Below are 19,073 nucleotides of genomic sequence, written 5' to 3' on the forward strand. Positions count from 1 at the left end.
TACCAGTCCCCGATCGATCATAACCACTCACTCAACCACACTACAAGGCACATCCATTTTTTTTTTTCACTTCCTAAAATTAATACATTGCGTTTCAACGAGGAGAAAGCGCTTTTTAACACCAAGAGGGCAGTTATAAAATTGCCGATTTACGTACAGTTTCCAGCGATTCTATTATTTTATTAGTTTACTTTACTTTTTGCGGGGAGGGAGGGAGGGTGGGGGATGGTAGGTTAATTTTCACTCCAGGGACAAAAGCCAAGTTCTAATTATCCATCTACCGGTAAATCTTAATTGAGTTATTCTATGAGTATGTTCTCACTTCCATGAATTACAGATGCCCTACAAAAACAACTGTACAATAAAGCCACATCAGAAACACCTACACCTGCCAACTTTTTTTCAGTAAAATGCGTGAGATTTTTCGTCTCCACAGAACCTGAATTTCCGAAGATTTACCGAAGACGTCCGAAGATTTCCGAAGATTGCCGAAGATTTCCGAAGAATGCCGAAGGTGTAGTAGATTTTCGACGACTTAAACCATGACAAAGTTAACCGGAAACGTGTCACGTCACACGATCTAAACACAAGTTGGTGTCGCGAACTCAATTCGCGTTACGGAGTAAGCTTGAAGACGCTTTTTTGCTGGACTCACCAACTGTTTTTCGCCGAAAAAAAAAAATCGGTTTTTAAGCAATTACACTCGCTATTGTCAGTTAGGCGTGAGAAATTGGTCTGAATGCGTGAGATCACAATTTTAGATCCGCAGGCGTGAGACGCATAATGCGTGAGAGTTGGCAGGTCTAATATTTACACTCCAAATTAAAGGGTAACTCAAACATACATGTTCAGGTTTTATTTAAGTTTGATCTCTCTGCAACTGGGCAAACCTTCCACAATATTTGTGAGCTTCTGAAAAATATGTCAGATTGCCACAGGTTTCTTGGTTTGAAGACTTGCTCCCTTTTGTAAGTTTAAAAAAAACCTCTGGCTTTTGAAACAGGACCTCTTACATAGCATTTAAGTGGTCGAGTTTAACTGTACTCTAAGTGGTGGAGTTAATCAATTTGGAGCATACAGGCTGTCTGAAATAGCTAGGTGTCTTATTGGGTGCTCTCATAAATTTTGGTCTTGGGTACTGATATTTAAATGTACAATTTGTTATTTTTATTACCGCTTCTGCATCATAGAAGTCAAGTTTATATCTATACTTCATTGTAATATTTTGTTACACTTCCCAACCCAAATAAATATTCTGAATACAGGAGAATGTGTCATGTGTCGCGGTTCAAAACTCACTAACTCCCTAGGGAAACAGCAACTTAAACTTTTGACTTACGCGTGATTAGGTTGTGCACCATGAAACTGGCAAATTTGCATGCCAGCCAATGTCAAGAAATAATTTTTTTGTAGTTTGTTGCATTTTTGATTTGGGAGGTGTAACAAAACACTTAATGACTGGCCCCGAGCAAAACAGTAAGTTTTGTTTCCCCTCGGCCCTCAATGTCCTCCATGTTCCCCAAGGTGAAGGCAAGGAGAACATTGAGGGTCTCAAGGAAACAAACCTCACTGTTTCCCTTGGGGGCAGTCATTAAGTGATTATTGACTAAGAGACAAGGTAAACTACATGTACAGTAAGTAAGCCAAGATGTCTGTAAATTACACAGGTAGTGTTTGTACTAATCTGTACCCCATAACCAATTCAACAATTTATAATAAAAAGGTCAGTTTTTTATTATTGCACAATTTGTAAGAGGTTTGGAAGTATTTGATAGCAAATGAGAGGTTCAGTAAGAATAATAAGATTTTTAACATCTAAAGACCAAAACTTTCATAACAAGAGCAGTAATACAGTATGACTAGTTTAGTGAGCAATTTTCCCAAAGACTGCCTGGAAACTTAAACGAAGGTTAGACCACAATAAAATTGAAAACGACTGTAAAAAAAAAGAGAAAATGTTACAGCTATCAAAACCATAATGTGTAACCATTAGCAAAGGCCAGTGAAGTCACATGTATAAAGGGGCCATCACATCATTGGTCTGTCTTGAGTATGAACTAATACTCAATTTATTGTTCACCGAAAAATACAACACAAAATGACAACCACAGCAGCAGTACTAGTAACAACAACAGCAGTTTTCTAATGATTCAAAGGGGCCTGTAATTACACAAATTTTGAGGAAATTAAAATACATACCATTAAAATGTTATTAGAAAAATGCTCTTGATGTAAAAACCTTTACGTAGTTTTGAGAAATACAGTCATGGAAGAAAAAGAGAGCGATTCAAAGTTCACACTAATTTCATCACATAACAAGACTTAGTATAGATCATAGGACTAAGTTTTCTCAGAAGAACTACCCATTCTTAAAATAAAATCTGGTTCCTTTTAATGAAATGAAGCTGGTATGCGAAAGTTCAGGAGGTATGTCCAGGGTTGTCACAAAGGTTTGAAGTACAGTGGAACTCCACCTTATGGTCACCTTGTTCACACTGTCACCTTGTTATTACAGCCACTTTTTTTTGTCCCATCAAAACACTCATACATTTTCTTATAAGAAAACCTTGCTAATGTGGCCACCCTGTCAATATGGCCAACAGCCACATTCTGAAATCCCAACCTGGTTCCACTGTACCGTAGATTGCTCTCTCTATTGTTACAGTATGTAGCCGGCTGATCTTTAAATCTTTTTCTATAGAATCAGTCACAAACCCAGGCAGTGTGGCCAGTCAAGATCGTGAAGTAGATGACGATTTTCAGCTGCAGCCAACTACTTCTAACAAACCCTTCAAACTGTATGTCCCTCAGATTGTGATCGTTCTCTTGGGTCTCCAAGCTGGTGATCAAGCAGCAGGCACAACTTAATGTCCCTACAACAAGTATAACAAGTCACCATGCATTTGCTGACATTCTGGATGCCAGCTTTACGCATTCCAGCAAATGTGTCCCAAATGCACATCGAAATTCATTCTACCTTTGAATAAAACAAGCGATATGAGGGAATCAGCTCAAAACAGCACCCATTGAAACAATTACCGTTATTATTTTGTGCAAAAGTATTACGGTTAAGAAAGTTCTTTAGGTCAAATCAGGTTGAAGTTCTTTAAAACAGAAACTGAAAAATCCACTAGGTATTTGTTAGACTATAAACATTGCTTAAAGTATACAATATGAGAGAAAGTAATGTTTAAGCCATTCGGTACATAGATGTTGCCCAGAAGGCTTCTGCTATACACTCTGCCATCTTTAGACCACAAGTATACCATCAATGTCAGAGAAAATGACAAAGTGAACTGGATCCTGTCTCAGTTCCAGCCAAGTCAAGTAAAACATTGCAACAGCCAATTTGATTAAACTAGTTTCTTTGCTTCAAAGAATCCTTTAAGGTGACGCATCTGCCAGAATCCAGTGCACAGAAGAATCAGGGTTTGTGCGAGAGCCCACCACAACACACGCTGGTTGGTGCTTTCACTGGTTGCTCTAAAGCGCTCCTCACGGAACTGAAATAAAGGTCAATAAAATGATAAGCCTCGGAACAACAAAAACCACAGGTGTAACATACCACATAAAACTTTCCTTCTGGATACATGACAAAGATGATGATCCTGTTATTGATTTTAACAATGCCTCCATTATCAACATAGCTTTTTGATGAGAAAGTGACCTATGTCTATAGGCTTTTAGGTTTTTTAAAATCCTTTTTGCCTTTCTTTTTTCTCCTTTTCTTACCTTTTCGCGGCAGTTGTTGACCTTCTTATCATCACATACATTTGCATTTAAGCAGTTCTTTTACGGTATGGTGCAGCTCCACTTTAAATAATTAGAATCATATCACTTTTGATTGTGCCATTATCATTTCTGATCTACTCTCCATCACCTACCCTCTGATAATTTTGTTCTTTGCTGATCTGTTCCACTTGGTCTAGCAATTGCCGAATTCGAAGTTGAAGCTCTGTTAGTTTGTCTTTGGCAGCAATCTCTTGGTAATCATTAGCGTGCTCACCAACTTGAATATCCAAATGAATACGCTGCAGAAAATGGCAATGAGACTCGTAGTTAGAAATAACGACTAACTTAGATTTGCAACATATCTTATTCCAATTACAATTTATATCTTTTTAAGTATCTTGGGTGTAATCCTATTTAGCCCTAGCCAAGTACATGTAGATCAGAATTCTAAGACTAACAGAGCCTAGTGATCAACAGGTAAATTGATAAACAGTTAATTTACAGGTCAAAAGGATTTATTTAGTTTTCTGCACCATAGTGTATTCTTTAGATTGTTTCCAGAATACATGCTCAAAAATTCTTGATCACAGGTATTGATATTTAAGAACCTCCTGTAAGAAAATGCACACTGAAGGTCATTCTTCTGTAACTCAAATGAAACCACAGAACAAGCACAAGCTGTTTACATAATCACAGAGCAACGATAAGATAATTTACATTATATTGATTATCAAAATAAGAGTGGTTTCCTTTCTTTTTTCCTGTGATCTCTCAAAGAAAAGAAAACATTTTCTCTGTTTCTATCAAGTTTTAGACTAAATCCACCAGCGTTCTATCACATACACTCTTCTCTTGTTGGCTATGTTATTCAATATCTACTCATCTATTTTGTTGTAGACTGAGAGTAGCTTAGCAGTACACAGTTGTTAACAAAACGGCAGCTGCTTTTTTGCATTTTCAAAGTGTCTGTGAACAGAATTTAGACAATTTACTAGTCAAGAGTAGAGTTATACTAAAATGATTTGATTATCTTGTCCTTGATTTCTGTGTGTGATAGTTAGCTCAGCACTGAGAGCAAATAATCTACTTAATTTACTTAATTAAATAGGAGCTATCCTAAAAGTTTGGAAGAACTTGAAAGAGCTGTGGAAACACATGCTTGGGGGTCATATTCTCACAAAATTTCTTGATCTCCCAAACTCCCACTTATGTTACCATAACTCAAAAGAAAAATGTAATTTTATGTTCTCTCTTTCATAAATAAATTAGGCAATGTCAATGAGAATTCGTCAACAAATCGAAACATACTGAGTCCAAAACCTGGACTCAATATAACCTTTCAATCTTCTACATGCACATGTCTCGAGAAACGTTTGTAACAAAAAAAAATTCCCAGGAATGAAAACAGTGATAAAACAAAATTAAGAAAGGACTTGAGAAAGTGGGAAGAGTTATTCAGGGCTCACAAAAAGTGTCATCCATTTGGCCGGGGCAAGTAGATCTTCCTTCTGGGCAAGCAACTTTTCATTCTCACTTGCCCATTGGACAAAGGCCCAGGCAAGCTGTCTGCCAACCAATTATAAAAGAAAATGTAAACTAACACTTGACTAGGGCAAGCAAAATATGAGAATTGCTTGTCTAAAGGGCAAGCTGCAATTCAAGCGTTTTTTTTTTTAACCCTGGTTATTGCTGGCATTGAATTCCCTCGGACACAGAAACGTTTCAGTACAGTGCATCGGCATAAGGACAACAACACTCACCAAAATTATTTCCCTTGACTACAGAATTTGATTCACTCACCAGTTTTCCTCCTGCCCACAGTGACCAGCGAGTGGAGTTAGAGTGAAGACAAATAAGGTGTTCACCGGGTGAATGTGACGTAAATGTGAACCGTCCTTCAGACGCATAATATTTAGATAAAATAACTTTCATGTTGGGATCTTTCACTTCTACATGCATGCCTATTCCAGGACTGGACGGGAGAAAATCTCGGATGTTCTCATCGTATAGTTGTGTCTTATATTTACCTTAAAAAGAGAATAGAAGAGAAATATAAATAATAACAACTATCAAGAATCCTTTTCCAGCTGACAACTTGCGATAATATAAGAGGAAGATGAGTCTGAAGAGATAAATCATGACCAGAGATGTTAGATACAGGGGATGCAAAAATTGTGTAATGAAGACTTACATTTCAACTTTACTGTAAAGTCACAGTTCAAAATATTTACTAGATAAAGCAACTGTTGCCAAAAGATAAATTGATAGCGACTTTGCAATACAGGCAAAAAAGAAGTCTTAATTACACCATTTGAACATCAACTTAATCTAAATGGTACCCTGCGAGCAGTGTCTCCTTCGATCTTCCTTGACAAATTATTGCATCTTCCCAGGCAAATCCTATACAAATCCAGATTTGTCTAGGAAGACCGAAAGAGACTTCTTGCAGGGTATCTAAATTGGAGATCTATAATGAATCTCTTCAGACTGCCTTCAATTACATGAAGAACATCTTTGTAAGTAAACAGCTAGCACTCCAGAAAATGCTGACTAAATCCAACCCACTAAAACATCCTTTCGTCTAAGGGCCAGAGGAATCCTACCACATGCACATATCTAAAATGCTGCTGATCACAAAGGTAAGGCTAGTGTTTGTTGTTAACTATCTTAAATTGTATTTAACTGCATAAAAAATCTTTTTAGCTACCGGTACTAGAGAATAGAAAGGGGATTAGTCAGATACATGCAATATCTTAACTGCCCTATTATAGCAGATCCTCATACAATGTAGTTAAGATTCACTAAATGCAAAAAACTAATTACATGTACTTAAGCTTAAATTAATGAAGTTTTGCAACAAAACAACTAGAATTTATGCCTCAAGGTTAGGTTATGAGCAGGTTGAAAATTATACAAGCTGACTCCAAGTAGATTACCTGGAAAAATTATCACAAGATCAAACGTGTTTGCCTTTTTGCAATACGTGTACTTAACCTATATGTAGCATTAAAAGAACTGTGTTCTCTTATTTTGAATGAACTGAGAAGCCTAAACAAGGTAGTGTTTCTTATACTAATCCTTATATGATGACTATAAACACATGGCCAAGTTTCTAGGTCTTAAATAATGTGCTACTCACTTAAAGGGTTTTAGATTTATTATTCTACCAATAATTCGCGTTGAAAACATCTGAATAATTCGAAAAGTATACGCTTATTAAAGCTTAATATCTTAATATCGAAGCATTGAAAATTGTCTCCCTCGGCCATTACAAGCAGTTCTTATGGATCTCCAGACTCACCAATCACCATTGTTTCGTCCGGAATTTCTTCAATAAAACACTTCTTCTCTGTTTCTCCCATGTGGAAGTAGAGGCCATGGGCTAAATCTAGCCGGAAAAATACCAAGCTCACCGCTAACCAAGCCACGACCGCCATGTTTCTTTGTGTGCAAGGCGCTCGCCACGTCAGTCTGACTTCAATACCCAGCAGGCTTTGCGAGTGATCTTCAGACTAATACTTAGTCTTTCCGCTGCCGGCGGACAAGACCCAGTCTCTCTTGCGCGTCCTCTAGCATTAAAAATCAAAGTAGTCAGTGTAAAACGAAGACTGCGGACTGCGGACTGCGGACTGCGGACTGCGGACTGCGGACTGCGGACTGCGGACTGCGGACTGCGGACTGCGGACTGCGGACTGCGGACTGCGGACTGCGGACTGCGGACTGCAGACTACAGACCAGGGATAAAATGGAGACTGAGGGTAAAATGGAGACTGCAGACCAGGGGTAAGATGCAGACTGCAGACTTTTTAACTAAATCGTGTTACCGTTTCCATCGTTGAGTGCTAAATAAAAACAGGCTAGCCGAGCCGCACGCATCTCTCAGTTTCTGAAGCAAGGAAGTCGTGTTTATCGTTTCATATTGTAACATATAATTTGAAAATAATAAAGTTTTTATAAAGTGTGTTTATAGAGTGTCATTCACTTTCATAATAAACAAAAATCATTCGAGAATATGACAAATGTGAAAACGCATAAATAATAAAGCTTGTCGGTGAATAACAGTCTCTGAACCATCCTTTTCTTAAGAATAACATTTAACATGGTTTTGAAACTTCATATAAACTTTTATCTAACCTATGACAAAAAAGAAGAATGGCTTCATATTTTGTTTATAAAAAGCAGCAATGGATTCGAAATCTACACTCTTTCTTTTTATAAGAATATGCTTTATAAGAATATCAAGACTGAAATTTGCGAAATTTTAAGAATATTTTAAGAATAAATCCGAGACTGAGATTTTGAAAAGAATATAATTTTGAATGTTGAAAATTTTTATTTGGAATACAATTATATGTTTTTAGGGACCAGTCATTATTTATCGCCTGGGGAACGGGGGGGGTGGGGGGGGGGCGGGGCGGAGCGGAGGATTTTGGGGGGGATCACATGGTTTTATGAGAAACGGAAGGGGGGATCAGGCGTAATTGACAGGCACAAAGGGGGAGGGGGTACCAGAATAAAAAAATAGAATTTCTGGTGGCGGTGGGATCTCCATGAATGTTTAACATATAAAACCATGTCAAATGATCGCCTCTTTTTTACGAAAATATGCTATTTAATTATATAATAAAATAATCAATTGTTGTATATGTAGTATCAAGGACAATGGATTGAAACTGTTTCATTTTTAATATTTCAAATATCAAAGTTCCATGTTTCAAATTCTTTTATAGAGAATCGAACAGAGTCAATGGAAAACAGTCAATAGGAAAGTTCATTGAACGCGGCCGAACGACGCGGAATTATTAAAAACAACAACAACAACAAGAAAAAATATACATATATCATAAAATGTGTTTTTTGTGTGTGACTGTTTCACCATCCTGTTCTCATTACGCTTCCATGGCAGGCTCAGCCCCCTCATCCAACTCTTGGACTGCTTCTTCGTCCGTTTCTTCGGAGAATCTTCGCCCGAGCTTAACCCTTTACCACTTTTCTTGAGACTGGTCACTACCATTTCCATATTATTGGCTAAGTCTTTGTCAAAAACGTCTTTTTCTAGGAGCCATAAAAGTGGGTCCAGATGGAGACGCCTAGCTAATTTCCCGGTGAACTCTGCATTAATTGCTGTGACGCTTGAAAAAATTCTTGTTGTTTTTGAGCGAATCAAAGACCTCTTCAGTTACCTCTCTTGAGCGCGTGGAAAAAAAAGCTTGGCATGTTTGCAAGCAGGTCGCCGAAAGGATAGACGACGTCCCTGTCCTGAAGAATTACATTAGTAGTAGGCTGAGTGGATCTTCCGAAGAGTTGTTCTGTTTTAATGCTTCTGAGCTTAATTATTGCGTATCGAAATGCTTCAGAAAACAGTAAGGCCGAAATACCTGGTGAGGCCTATTTTAGAAAGATAGAGAGCTTTATTGAGGACCATCATGTCCGAGGAGAGCTCAGGATGCCTGTAATAGCCAAAGAGATGCAAGCTCCACACTCTGTTCCTGGTGTACCAACAACAGATGGGTGTAACCAGTAACAGAGAGAATCCCCCAGCCTGTGCCAGACAAAGAAAATCCAGGACATTTTATGGATGTGTACGAAACGTGATCTCAGTGCTAACGTAAATTTACGTATTTTAACAAGTTTTTCCTTTTCATATCATACTTATGCGTAGTTTTTATCTGTACAATTTGTATACATTTTTCATATTCCTATACGTTTTTAGATATTTTATAGTTATATAATATTAGTTAGGGAGGCGCGGTGGCCTCATGGTTAGTGCGCTCGTCTCCGGATCGAGCGGTCCGGGTTCAAGCCCTGGCCGGGGACATTGTGTTGTGTTCTTGGGCAAGACACATTACTCTCACAGTGCCTCTCTCCACCCAGGTGTATAAATGGGTACCGGCGAACTTAATGCTGGGGGTAACCCTGCGATGGACTAGCATCCCATCCAGGGGGGAGTAGAAATACTCCTAGTCGCTTCATGCTACAGAAACCGGTATAAGCTCCGGCCTGATGGGCCACTTGGCTCGTATATGCAGACCTTACCTACCTTATATAATCTTGGTTAGTTTAGTTTAGTGTTTTTTCCCAAAATGTACACTTTTACTTTGTTTTCTTGGCGCACTTGTACTAGCACGTGCGTCCTGTAGACTCTGCCTTATGAAGTCTATGGAACGCACCGTTACCATAGCTAAGTGAACGACCAAGTAAAATAAACCATGTCTATGCTCAAATTGTGTTAAAAAGTGCAAGAAAGACAGAAAATGGACAGCAGATAACTTTATTGTAGCTCTTCACAGATATAAAGGAAAGAGACATAGTTTTGAAAGTTTGCGATCAAATTTCAAATCCACACACACTCTCACATCGCTCGATCCATATACAAACTCTTCATAGTACGGTTTGATCACGCGTGGGGCAGGGGATAGTACGGTACAAGCCAGTGGAAACCGGTGACTCTATTGTAATTTTTGCGTGTACTAAGCCTACTGAATTTGTCACCATCGAACAAACGTCAGACCGGTAAAACCGGTGAAGCTCAACAGCGCGAGAAGATAATAACAACAACAGATAATAACAGTTCTGAGAGAATCCGGATTTTTGACATACGCGCAAACATGCAAACGACTGTTTGACGTCTTTTCATGTTTTTATTTCATTCCGTGTGACTTTCACTAGAGAGAAACCTACCGTTGTTTTATAATTCTTGGATATGCAGAGTACAGAGCTTTTGAAGTTTCTGTGAGAGCCTTTTCTTCACGGCAAATTAAATTCCTCATCGAAATATGATTTTGTTCATATTTAGTAGTATCAGAGTTTCTATTTTAAGTTTTTAGAAGAGATTTTTGAGAGAGCCTTTGAATTACCCGTGGCTGGCGTTTCGATAAAGGTATTTTCCGTCGAAATTTTGTTCATATAAATGTGAATTGCCATGCAAAATAACTAAACTTTCCTCGGTTTTAAACTGGAACAATGAAAAATATCAGAGGTTACGATTGGATAAGAAGATAAAACGTTTCTCTAGGTAAGTATTGCTGTTTGAAAAACGGAACACTTAACAGAGTTTCGTTTTCACAATGATTGGGGTGTTGTGTCTGTCGGGAAATTTAGCATATCGCTGCACGAGAAGACTGTGGTAGTTTAATACATAGATATACTTTTCGTAGGTATTTTTTGCAATACAAAAGCACTTCCTGGTATATCTGCTCCACTGCATTAGGAACCAGTTCCATACACTGAATCTGTGTCACAAACTGTTCCAGCACCATCTACAATGCTAACAGCATCTACTGTACCGAGGCCTCCTTTCACTTTAATGCCAGCAACCAATATACCCATAGAAGGCGTACCACCAGTTAAGCCATCACCACCCACTGAGACAGTGCCAACTGCTGTATTAGCATCACCACCTGTTTTGTTACGGACAACTACCACAGCCGTGCCACCCACTGTGCAAATACCACCAGCACTCGTTTCATGGTGATATTCCATTCATTTTGTACACTACTATCTGGCACGAAAAGCCTTCATCACCATCCACACAACATTGAAAGTTCGGACAGTCAAAATTGTTCCAACTCAGGTAAGATTTCAACCTCACTTTCATTTCAGCAGTACTTTCAAGTGTTTCAAATGAACTTCAAAATTTGTTTTCGACAATTAGCGTTGTTAGAAATGATTTCTTTTGAGAAGATATTTAAAACAGTTCTACTGAAGTTTTGGTACACTGTAATGCAAGGAACAATACAATGTACGAAATAATCTTGGTACAAAGGTTTTGTCCACTTGCTACTCGAACTTCTGGTGATTGCAAACTGCAAGCGAGGGTCGACTTGGCGCCCTTTTTAACTTGGAAAATATTACTTTCCAAGTTGTAGTGGAAGAACCATTTCATTCCAACACTCCATCACTTCGTCACTTCCTGTTAGACATTTGGAACGCCGGATGGGGAACTCCCATATCATTACGACTACAAGAACGCTCGTCGGAAAATTTAAATTGAACTCCTGAAGTAGACTAATATGGGGGTTGCTCGAGCTTCATCAGACCCTTAAAAGATACCACTTAAAACAGAATAGGTTCGATTAGCCACTGTTCAAGAAAGTATCCCTCGCGCACTTGAAGACCCGACTCGCGCACTCGAGAGATCAGCGGAAATCAAGCCTAAAAACAGAACTAAATGAGAGCGTTTCTTTTATTATTATTTCTTCGAGTGCACCTTAAAGGATACTTTGACAGCTAAGAATGGTGACGTTTCGTCATCAACACCATAAGTGAGACCAGAATCCTTGATTTGTACCCAAAACGACGACCCGACCTTTTCATATTGGAGTCCCCCCCGGGTTTCCAACATCAGGCCGTCTAAGGCCGTTTTACAGTCGCTTGCAATTGCATGCACCGTGTCAAGTTCGTTATTCTTCGAACTCTTAGAACTTCAAGTCAGGGGCATCAAAATTGTAACTGTTTACAGACGATCCATCTTCCAAGCTCAGTGGCTCATAGCTATTTTGATTATTTACATAGCTCAATCTTGTTATTATGTCCTACGGATTTCCCTGAAACATATTAACGTTGCAGAAGCAACCCAGTAGGCTTCATAAACCGTATTGTTTCGAATGATATGCTTACTGCTGCCAGTCAGTCGGTAGAAATTTCTAGAATTGATGAGACGCGTACGGTTGCTATGACACAAGGAAATGACGTCAATGGCTTGTGAATATAAAGATTGCTGTACCTTCGCAATTCTTTAGATAAGAAATGTTCATGGGAAGTATCAAAGCGCATTTGTTTCATTCGGACAACGACAACGAAGTCGACAGTATCGTTCAAGAAGATCCAGAACAGTTACTTGCTCCTCCAGGACCACCTGACAGGTCATCCGACAGAAATATAAACGTTAGCTGTTTCCTATTCTTTCAACTCAGCGTAGCCGCTATGTTCACCCGTAGATATGGTAGACTGATAACACTGACAAGAAGATCTTCTGCGTCATGGTTTTGGAGGAGAGGTAGAAAACTTTAAGCCAAGCACAGCAACCCCCACTATTTTTACCCGTAGATATGGCAGACTGATCACTCTGACAAGAAGCTGATCCCAGCTGGCTGTAAGCTGTGCTCCAAGCTCACACATGGACCGTATAGCGGCTGCCAGAGGCGCCAATGTATGCTTTCGGTTCGACCTTGTTGAGCTGCAAGAACAGCTGCAAGAACAGCAACCAATATCACCACTGATGACTGGTGGGACAAACGCTGCAAGCGTCACCGCCCAACACCAGACACAGCCTGAAGGAATGAGTTCCTTTGCTTCGAACTATGCTAAATATTAATATACAAAGATACTTCATATGTGTTTTTGTATGTATACTTTCCATTTCCATTTTTTATCTCCTTCTCCCTTCGGGAGTCGTAAACACCCGCCTTTGGCTAGGTGTTCTGATGAGGCTTGATATCAGCCGAAACGACTCAAATCCTAATATGCCGGTTGTAGAATAGTTGGAAGTTTGTAGGCGACAATAAAGAAGGCCATTCCGATATGTGTATGTATTTTCCCAATTAAGTCTCCATTTGTATTCAGTTACAACTATTCACCTTCGGAACGTTCGTTCAGACCCGTCCACCACGTGTGACTTACACCCTAATTTCAGTTAAATTCAGCATTCAAAAATTGCAGCCCTTGATTGTACATTCAAAGATCTACGTGATCAACCTCCATTGATCGTTGCTGAGCAGTATCTGGAGACTGAGGAAACAGTGATAATACAATTCGCTGGAATCGTTTTGGAACTGCCCAGAATACCACGGAAACACATGAAACTCACAAAACTAAGAGACAATTGAGGTAAGCCGTTTTTATATTGCGTTCGAGAGTCTTTCGTTTTGGTTTTGCTGTGTCTCAACCGAGCGAAAATTAAAAGCCAGAGTTTCGTTTCAAGAATGATTGGGGTGTTGTGTGTGTTGGGAAATTAGGCATATCGCTGCACAAGAAGACTGTGGCAATTTAATAAATAGAACTGCTCGTCAGTGCACATTCGTAAACTTTCGTCATTTGCAGATTAGCGGAATGGCTGTACAGAGCTCGATGTTGGGAAATTAAGACAGGGAAGGTCGACTTGGCGCCCTTTTAGCTGAGTTTACATAACTCAACTTTGGTTATTACTTTCTACTGAATTTGAAATATGTTAGGGTTGCAGAAACAACCCAGTTACGCTTCGTAAAGCGTATTGTTTTAAATGATATGTCAGTCGGTATTGATCGATGAAAGGCGTGCAGTTGCTATGACACAAGGAAATGACGTCAATGACCTGTGAAGTATAAGGAAGGTTTTTTAGATAAGAAACGTTAATGGAGAGCATAAATTTAAGAGTGTTTGTTTATATAATAATGTGCGAAATGTTCTAGTGGGTGGCCACGTCCTCTGAAATTGTTTCATGCAAAAAATGTAGCCAAGAGAGGATGAACGGTGAGAGTATGCAGACCTTATTCCCAAACTAATCGCTCCCAAGTTATTTCAAAACATGGTTACCAGTCCTTCCGCGTATAATCTACCACGTGCGCTGCATGGATGTTTTCGCGGACGCTGAAAATGAGTTGAACGCCGCTTGGAGCCTTCCACGTGAGTAACATCTGCGTCAGAGGATTGGCTATTCTCAGACCTTCACTGGATCACCGAAACCGGGAGTGATCGCAGTGCTAACGTAAATTTACGTATTTTAACAGTTTTCTCCTTTTCAGTCATATCCTACGTATGCATAGTTCAGTCTTATCTGTACAATTTACAGTTTTTATATTTTTACATTTTTAGATATTTTATAGAAGTTATATAATCGTAGTTAGTTTCGTTTAAAGTTTTTTTTTTCCCCAAAATGTACACTTTTGCTTTGTTTTCTTGGCGCACCTGTAAACTAGCTGGTACATCCCGTAGACTCTGCTCATCAAGTCTATGGAACGTACCGTTACCATAGCTAAGTGTACGACCAAGTAAAATAAACTATGTTCTATGTCTACATCTCTGTCTCAGACGTTGAAACCAGAATCGCTCAAATTGTTTTCAAAAGCGCAAGAAAGACAGAAAATGGACAGCAGATAACTTTATTGTAGCTTTTCAAAGATAGGAAGAAAAGATACATAATTTTGAAAGTTTGCCATCGAATTTGAAATCCACACACACTCTCACATTGGTCGATCCATATACAAACTCTTCATAGTACGGTTTGATCACGCGTGGGGTAGGGGATAGAACGGTACAAGCCAGTGGAAACTGGTGACCCGATTGTAATTTTTGCGTGTGCTATAGCTACTGAATATGTTACCATCGAAAAGACGTCAGACCGGTAAACACCAGTGAAGCTCAACAGATAATAACAGTTCTGAGAAAATCCGGAGTTTTGACATACGTGCAAACATACAAGCAACTGTTTGGCGTCTTTTCATGTTTAATTTCATACCGTGCGACTTTCACTGGAAAGAAACATACTCTGACCCTATTAAAAACAACCGTTGTTTTATTGTTCTTAGATATGCGACGTTCAGAGCTTTTGAATTCTCTTTGAGAGCCCTTTCTTCACGGCAAATTTAAATTCCTCATAGAAACATGATTTTGCTCATATTTAGTAGTGTCAGAGTTTCTATCTGTGGTTGTCTAGAAGAGATTTCTGAAAGAGCTTTTCAATTTCCCGTGGCAGGCGTTTCGATAAAAGCAAAATTTTTAATCGAAATTTTGCTCACTGCACAATTATCTAATACTGTTTCTTCTAAATGTGGGTCTTCTGAATTGTCACAATAACTGAAAAAAATGAAAATTTTTCAAAGTGAAAAAAATGAAAAAAAAAAAAAAAAACTGAAAAAAGATTAGGAGTTACGATTGGATAAGTAGACAAAACGTTTCGCAAAGGCGCCGGCCACTCTACGCCGGAGAAATTTAAAAACACAACAACGACCGGTGATTTTGGATTTGCGTACGAAACACTCCGTTTTTAAATTGTTTTGTCCAGACGTAAACGCAAAGCCGGCGTTTTCAAATTCTTCCGGTTTGAAGAGTGTTTTCCAAAAGCTCCGTCCACGTGACGAATTAATGTAAACGGTATGTCTAACCGCAAAAATAAAGCAGCGTTTTCAAATTTCTTCGGCGTACAGTATTGTGAACGCTGCCCTAGTAAGTATCGCGGCTGTGAAATCAAAACGAAACACTGACTTAACCGGTAAATCATCTCGAGTTAATCGTTGAAAACCTCCTCATCTCTCGGCTATATAGTTTTCAATGAGAAAGCATTAAACCGTTGACGTAGTTTTTGTAAAACCGTCTACCGAGAAGAAAACAAGTCATTGTTTACAAGATGGAGCGAATCAGAATTTGTTGATTTAACGTGAACTAGAAAGAAGATAAGTCATGCTCCACAGACCATGCTATCCTATCCTTCGCAAGATAAACTCTTTTCTCCTCGCTGTCGCTTATGTATTACATTTTTCTGTTAAAGTTTCACAGAGAATTTTCTTCTCTGGGTCAAAAGAGTGGTGTCTCAATAGTGTATGTAGAACAAAGGGACTGAAACAATAAGAGAAAAGAACACGCAACATTAAACATTTAAGATTTCTCCTAATCACTGACACGTGTTATAAGACTAACAACATTGATTAACAGTCGTTAAGCTGGCTTTTTTGCGACGGTCCCATAGATAGACAAATTTCGGAGAGGACGTTATTTACAGGATTACACAGCCTTAAAAAGTAGATATTAAGAGATATGGCTTCGGCTTCTTCGTCAAGTCATGAAGTTGTTGTGGAAAACCCAAGAACTAACAACCAGGCAAATTCTCGCGAAGCGCCAAAGTTCCGAGTTGTGGATGCCATCCTTGAACTGTGTTACAAGCTTGATGTGGTTTTATGTTGCGGCTTACACATCTGTGCACGATGTTTTCGACCCCGCGTCCGCCTTCGACAATCTATCTTCACACGAATGTCCTACATTGGTTTGCTAGTTGGTGCCTGCCTGCTATGTTGTTTTCTGTTGACACCGCGTACAAGACATTACATGGGCGATAGGTTTTGCCAAATGGTCTCGTACTTTTTCTGCGACACGTTACTCAGTTATGCGGCGGTTTACAGAGTTCTCTTTCTGCTAGCAATCTTCTATTTTCTCCAGAGTCTGGTTTTATTTGGCATTTCGTCAAGCAGGGAGAGTCGGGCGAGAATAAACAATGGTTTCTGGGGCGTCAAGATTCTAATTTTATCGCTACTCACGTTTCTGTTTTTGCTGATTCCTCATTCGGAATACACTGGGGAAGTGTGGACGTTCTTTGGCTTAAACGGTGGCTTCGCGTTCATAATTTTACAGTTTGTACTGCTCATAGACTTTGTTCATGCATGGAATGTAAGCTGTGTGGAGCGACTCGAAGCTTCTACAAGCTACACGCAGCTAAACCTATGGTACATGGTCCTCTGGGTACCTACAATCACTCTTTATGCAATCTCCATTATTTCAATTATCTCGTTTTACATCCTCTACGCTTGGTCGCCTGGCTGTCACAATAACATGTTCTTCGTAACATTTAATGTCTATCTTTGCGTAGCCGCTACGTACATCTCTGTAAATCCCGTTGTTCAAGACGCGCGCCCGCGTTCGGGCCTGCTACAAGCAGCGGTCGCCACTGCGTACAATACATTTATCACATGGTTAGCACTGTCCAACGAACCTGACGAAGTCTGCAACCCGTCACGTGATTATCTTTTTCCCGGAAGTCCATTCAGCAATATTCAAATCCTCTTGAGCTTGGGGTTCATGTTCTTTGTATTAATCTACGCGTGTCTGCGTGATGTTCGTGCTCCACAGTACGGCAAACTACATCCGGGATATTCATCACCCGCACGCGAAACTCGCGAGGTCCCGGATGGTCAAGACGCGACAGTGCGCAGCGGCGTTTTCATTGATGGCGGCTGCGTTTTTGACGATGAGCAAGACGGCGTAGCGTACAGTTATTCATTTTTCCAAGTGCTATTTTGTCTTGCCTCTCTCTATACAATGATGACATTAACCAGCTGGTATCGGCCCGAGGAGGGGCAGCATTTCAGTGTCAAGTTGGTCTGCGGTTGGGGCGCGGTCTGGATCCGACTCTCGGCCGCTATTTTTAGCACTTTTATCTATATTTGGACATTGATAGCGCCTGTGATTTTTCCTGACTCGTACAGAGATTTAGTTTTCTTTCAATTCATGCTTAGCGCTCAAAAATCAACGCGGGTAGAAATACGACCAACAAATTGAGGAATCTGAATTCTGTTTTCATTTTGCGGGTGACCTTTACGCTGAGAAGAAAACACGCTGTATATTTCTAGTGCAAAAACAGCTGAACTTAATCTGACCGGACTAGTACAGCGCTCCTTAAAACATACGGACATTTGACTTGAGAATGAATAGACTATAAATATTTGGATACAAATTAGATTTCAAGAATTTTATTGGTGGCAATGAAGACCAAACCGCACAACTATTCCAGGACGTTAAAGAGAGTCACATGTACAGCGGCCTTTATTTTAGTGTCAAAAGAAATTCGCTATTTGCTTTGGTTTTGCATTTCTACGCTATGCGATTGGCACGAATTTTCCCGCGCTTTGCGTCGGCTGCATGACCTTTGCTTTGAGTTGTGATTGGTTCAATGGATTGTCTGTCTAACTTGTGATTGGCCCGTGTGATTATTAGGGTTTTGGTGTGAAAACAGCTCTAATGGTAATGGCAGTTCAATTTCGTCGAACGTGCGTTGTACATCTTGGAACAATTTTTCGCAGTGAGCTGGTGCTATAAGTTCCTAAGGTGGCGAGTTAATTTACATGTTACAATTGAAGATGAATGTTGTTGGAGATATAGCCGAGCGAGAAACGAAATAAATGAATGGCAGAAAGTGGTGCGATACTTCAGTAAAATATTTAATTCATTTTACCTGTGTACCATTTAACGACGGTAACGACCTCTCCAAATACCTCATGGAGATAACAAACCTGTGTGAAAGTCATATCAACCCCTTCTAACATACTTGAAAGTTGTAAACACCATGTAAACGTAAGTTGTAAAAGACCACATACAATTTCAACACCACTGTAGATATTTACATGTGATCAAATCAACACGAAAACCTAAACGTTACCTGAGTGCATTAATAAAACAGCCTTTTAAAACACTTCAGCTACTCTAAGGTAACGGCCTCCACAACTTATTTTGTGTTTCAAAATTCGCTACGCTCGATGGTAAAAGATCGTACACCCTTCAACAAAGCGATTTCAACCACTCAGTGTTTTGAATGACGCGCGCAGTGCGCAACTTGCAATAACACGGCAGTAATTTGGCGGCTAAATGTCACCAAACTC

The 19,073-nt window shown here is 39.5% G+C and overlaps 1 protein-coding gene and 1 pseudogene across 1 annotated transcript; one reads left to right on the plus strand and one right to left on the minus strand.

Annotated features, from left to right (window-relative positions):
• Positions 1–2,036: 2,036 nt before the first annotated feature.
• Positions 2,037–7,211, minus strand: LOC110061990 (transmembrane emp24 domain-containing protein 4-like). Its single transcript, XM_089286017.1, has 4 exons — positions 7,034–7,211; positions 5,533–5,759; positions 3,885–4,031; positions 2,037–3,503 (listed from the first exon to the last, which is right to left on the minus strand). Exons 1-4 carry the CDS (start codon positions 7,167–7,169, stop codon positions 3,354–3,356), a joined length of 660 nt encoding a protein of 219 aa, XP_089142143.1. The 5' UTR covers positions 7,170–7,211; the 3' UTR covers positions 2,037–3,353.
• A 9,141-nt stretch (positions 7,212–16,352) lies between these two features.
• LOC110061995 (putative serine incorporator pseudogene) lies at positions 16,353–18,886 on the plus strand (annotated as a pseudogene).
• Positions 18,887–19,073: the final 187 nt, after the last annotated feature.

This window comes from Orbicella faveolata, unplaced genomic scaffold (assembly GCF_042242905.1).
Source record: "Orbicella faveolata isolate gen_17 unplaced genomic scaffold, um_ofav_v1 contig_1, whole genome shotgun sequence".
Lineage (NCBI taxonomy): Eukaryota > Metazoa > Cnidaria > Anthozoa > Scleractinia > Merulinidae > Orbicella > Orbicella faveolata.

Excerpts from the sequence above, each read along its gene's own strand:
- LOC110061990 (XM_089286017.1), bottom strand. The coding sequence starts at position 7,169 with ATGGCGGTCGTGGCTTGGTTAGCGGTGAGCTTGGTATTTTTCCGGCTA. Across the intron at positions 4,032-5,532 it reads TGTGGGCAGGAGGAAAACTG|CGTATTCATTTGGATATTCA; the intron begins GTGAGTGAATCA and ends CATTTTCTGCAG. Across the intron at positions 3,504-3,884 it reads AAGAACAAAATTATCAGAGG|TTCCGTGAGGAGCGCTTTAG; the intron begins GTAGGTGATGGA and ends CCTTTATTTCAG.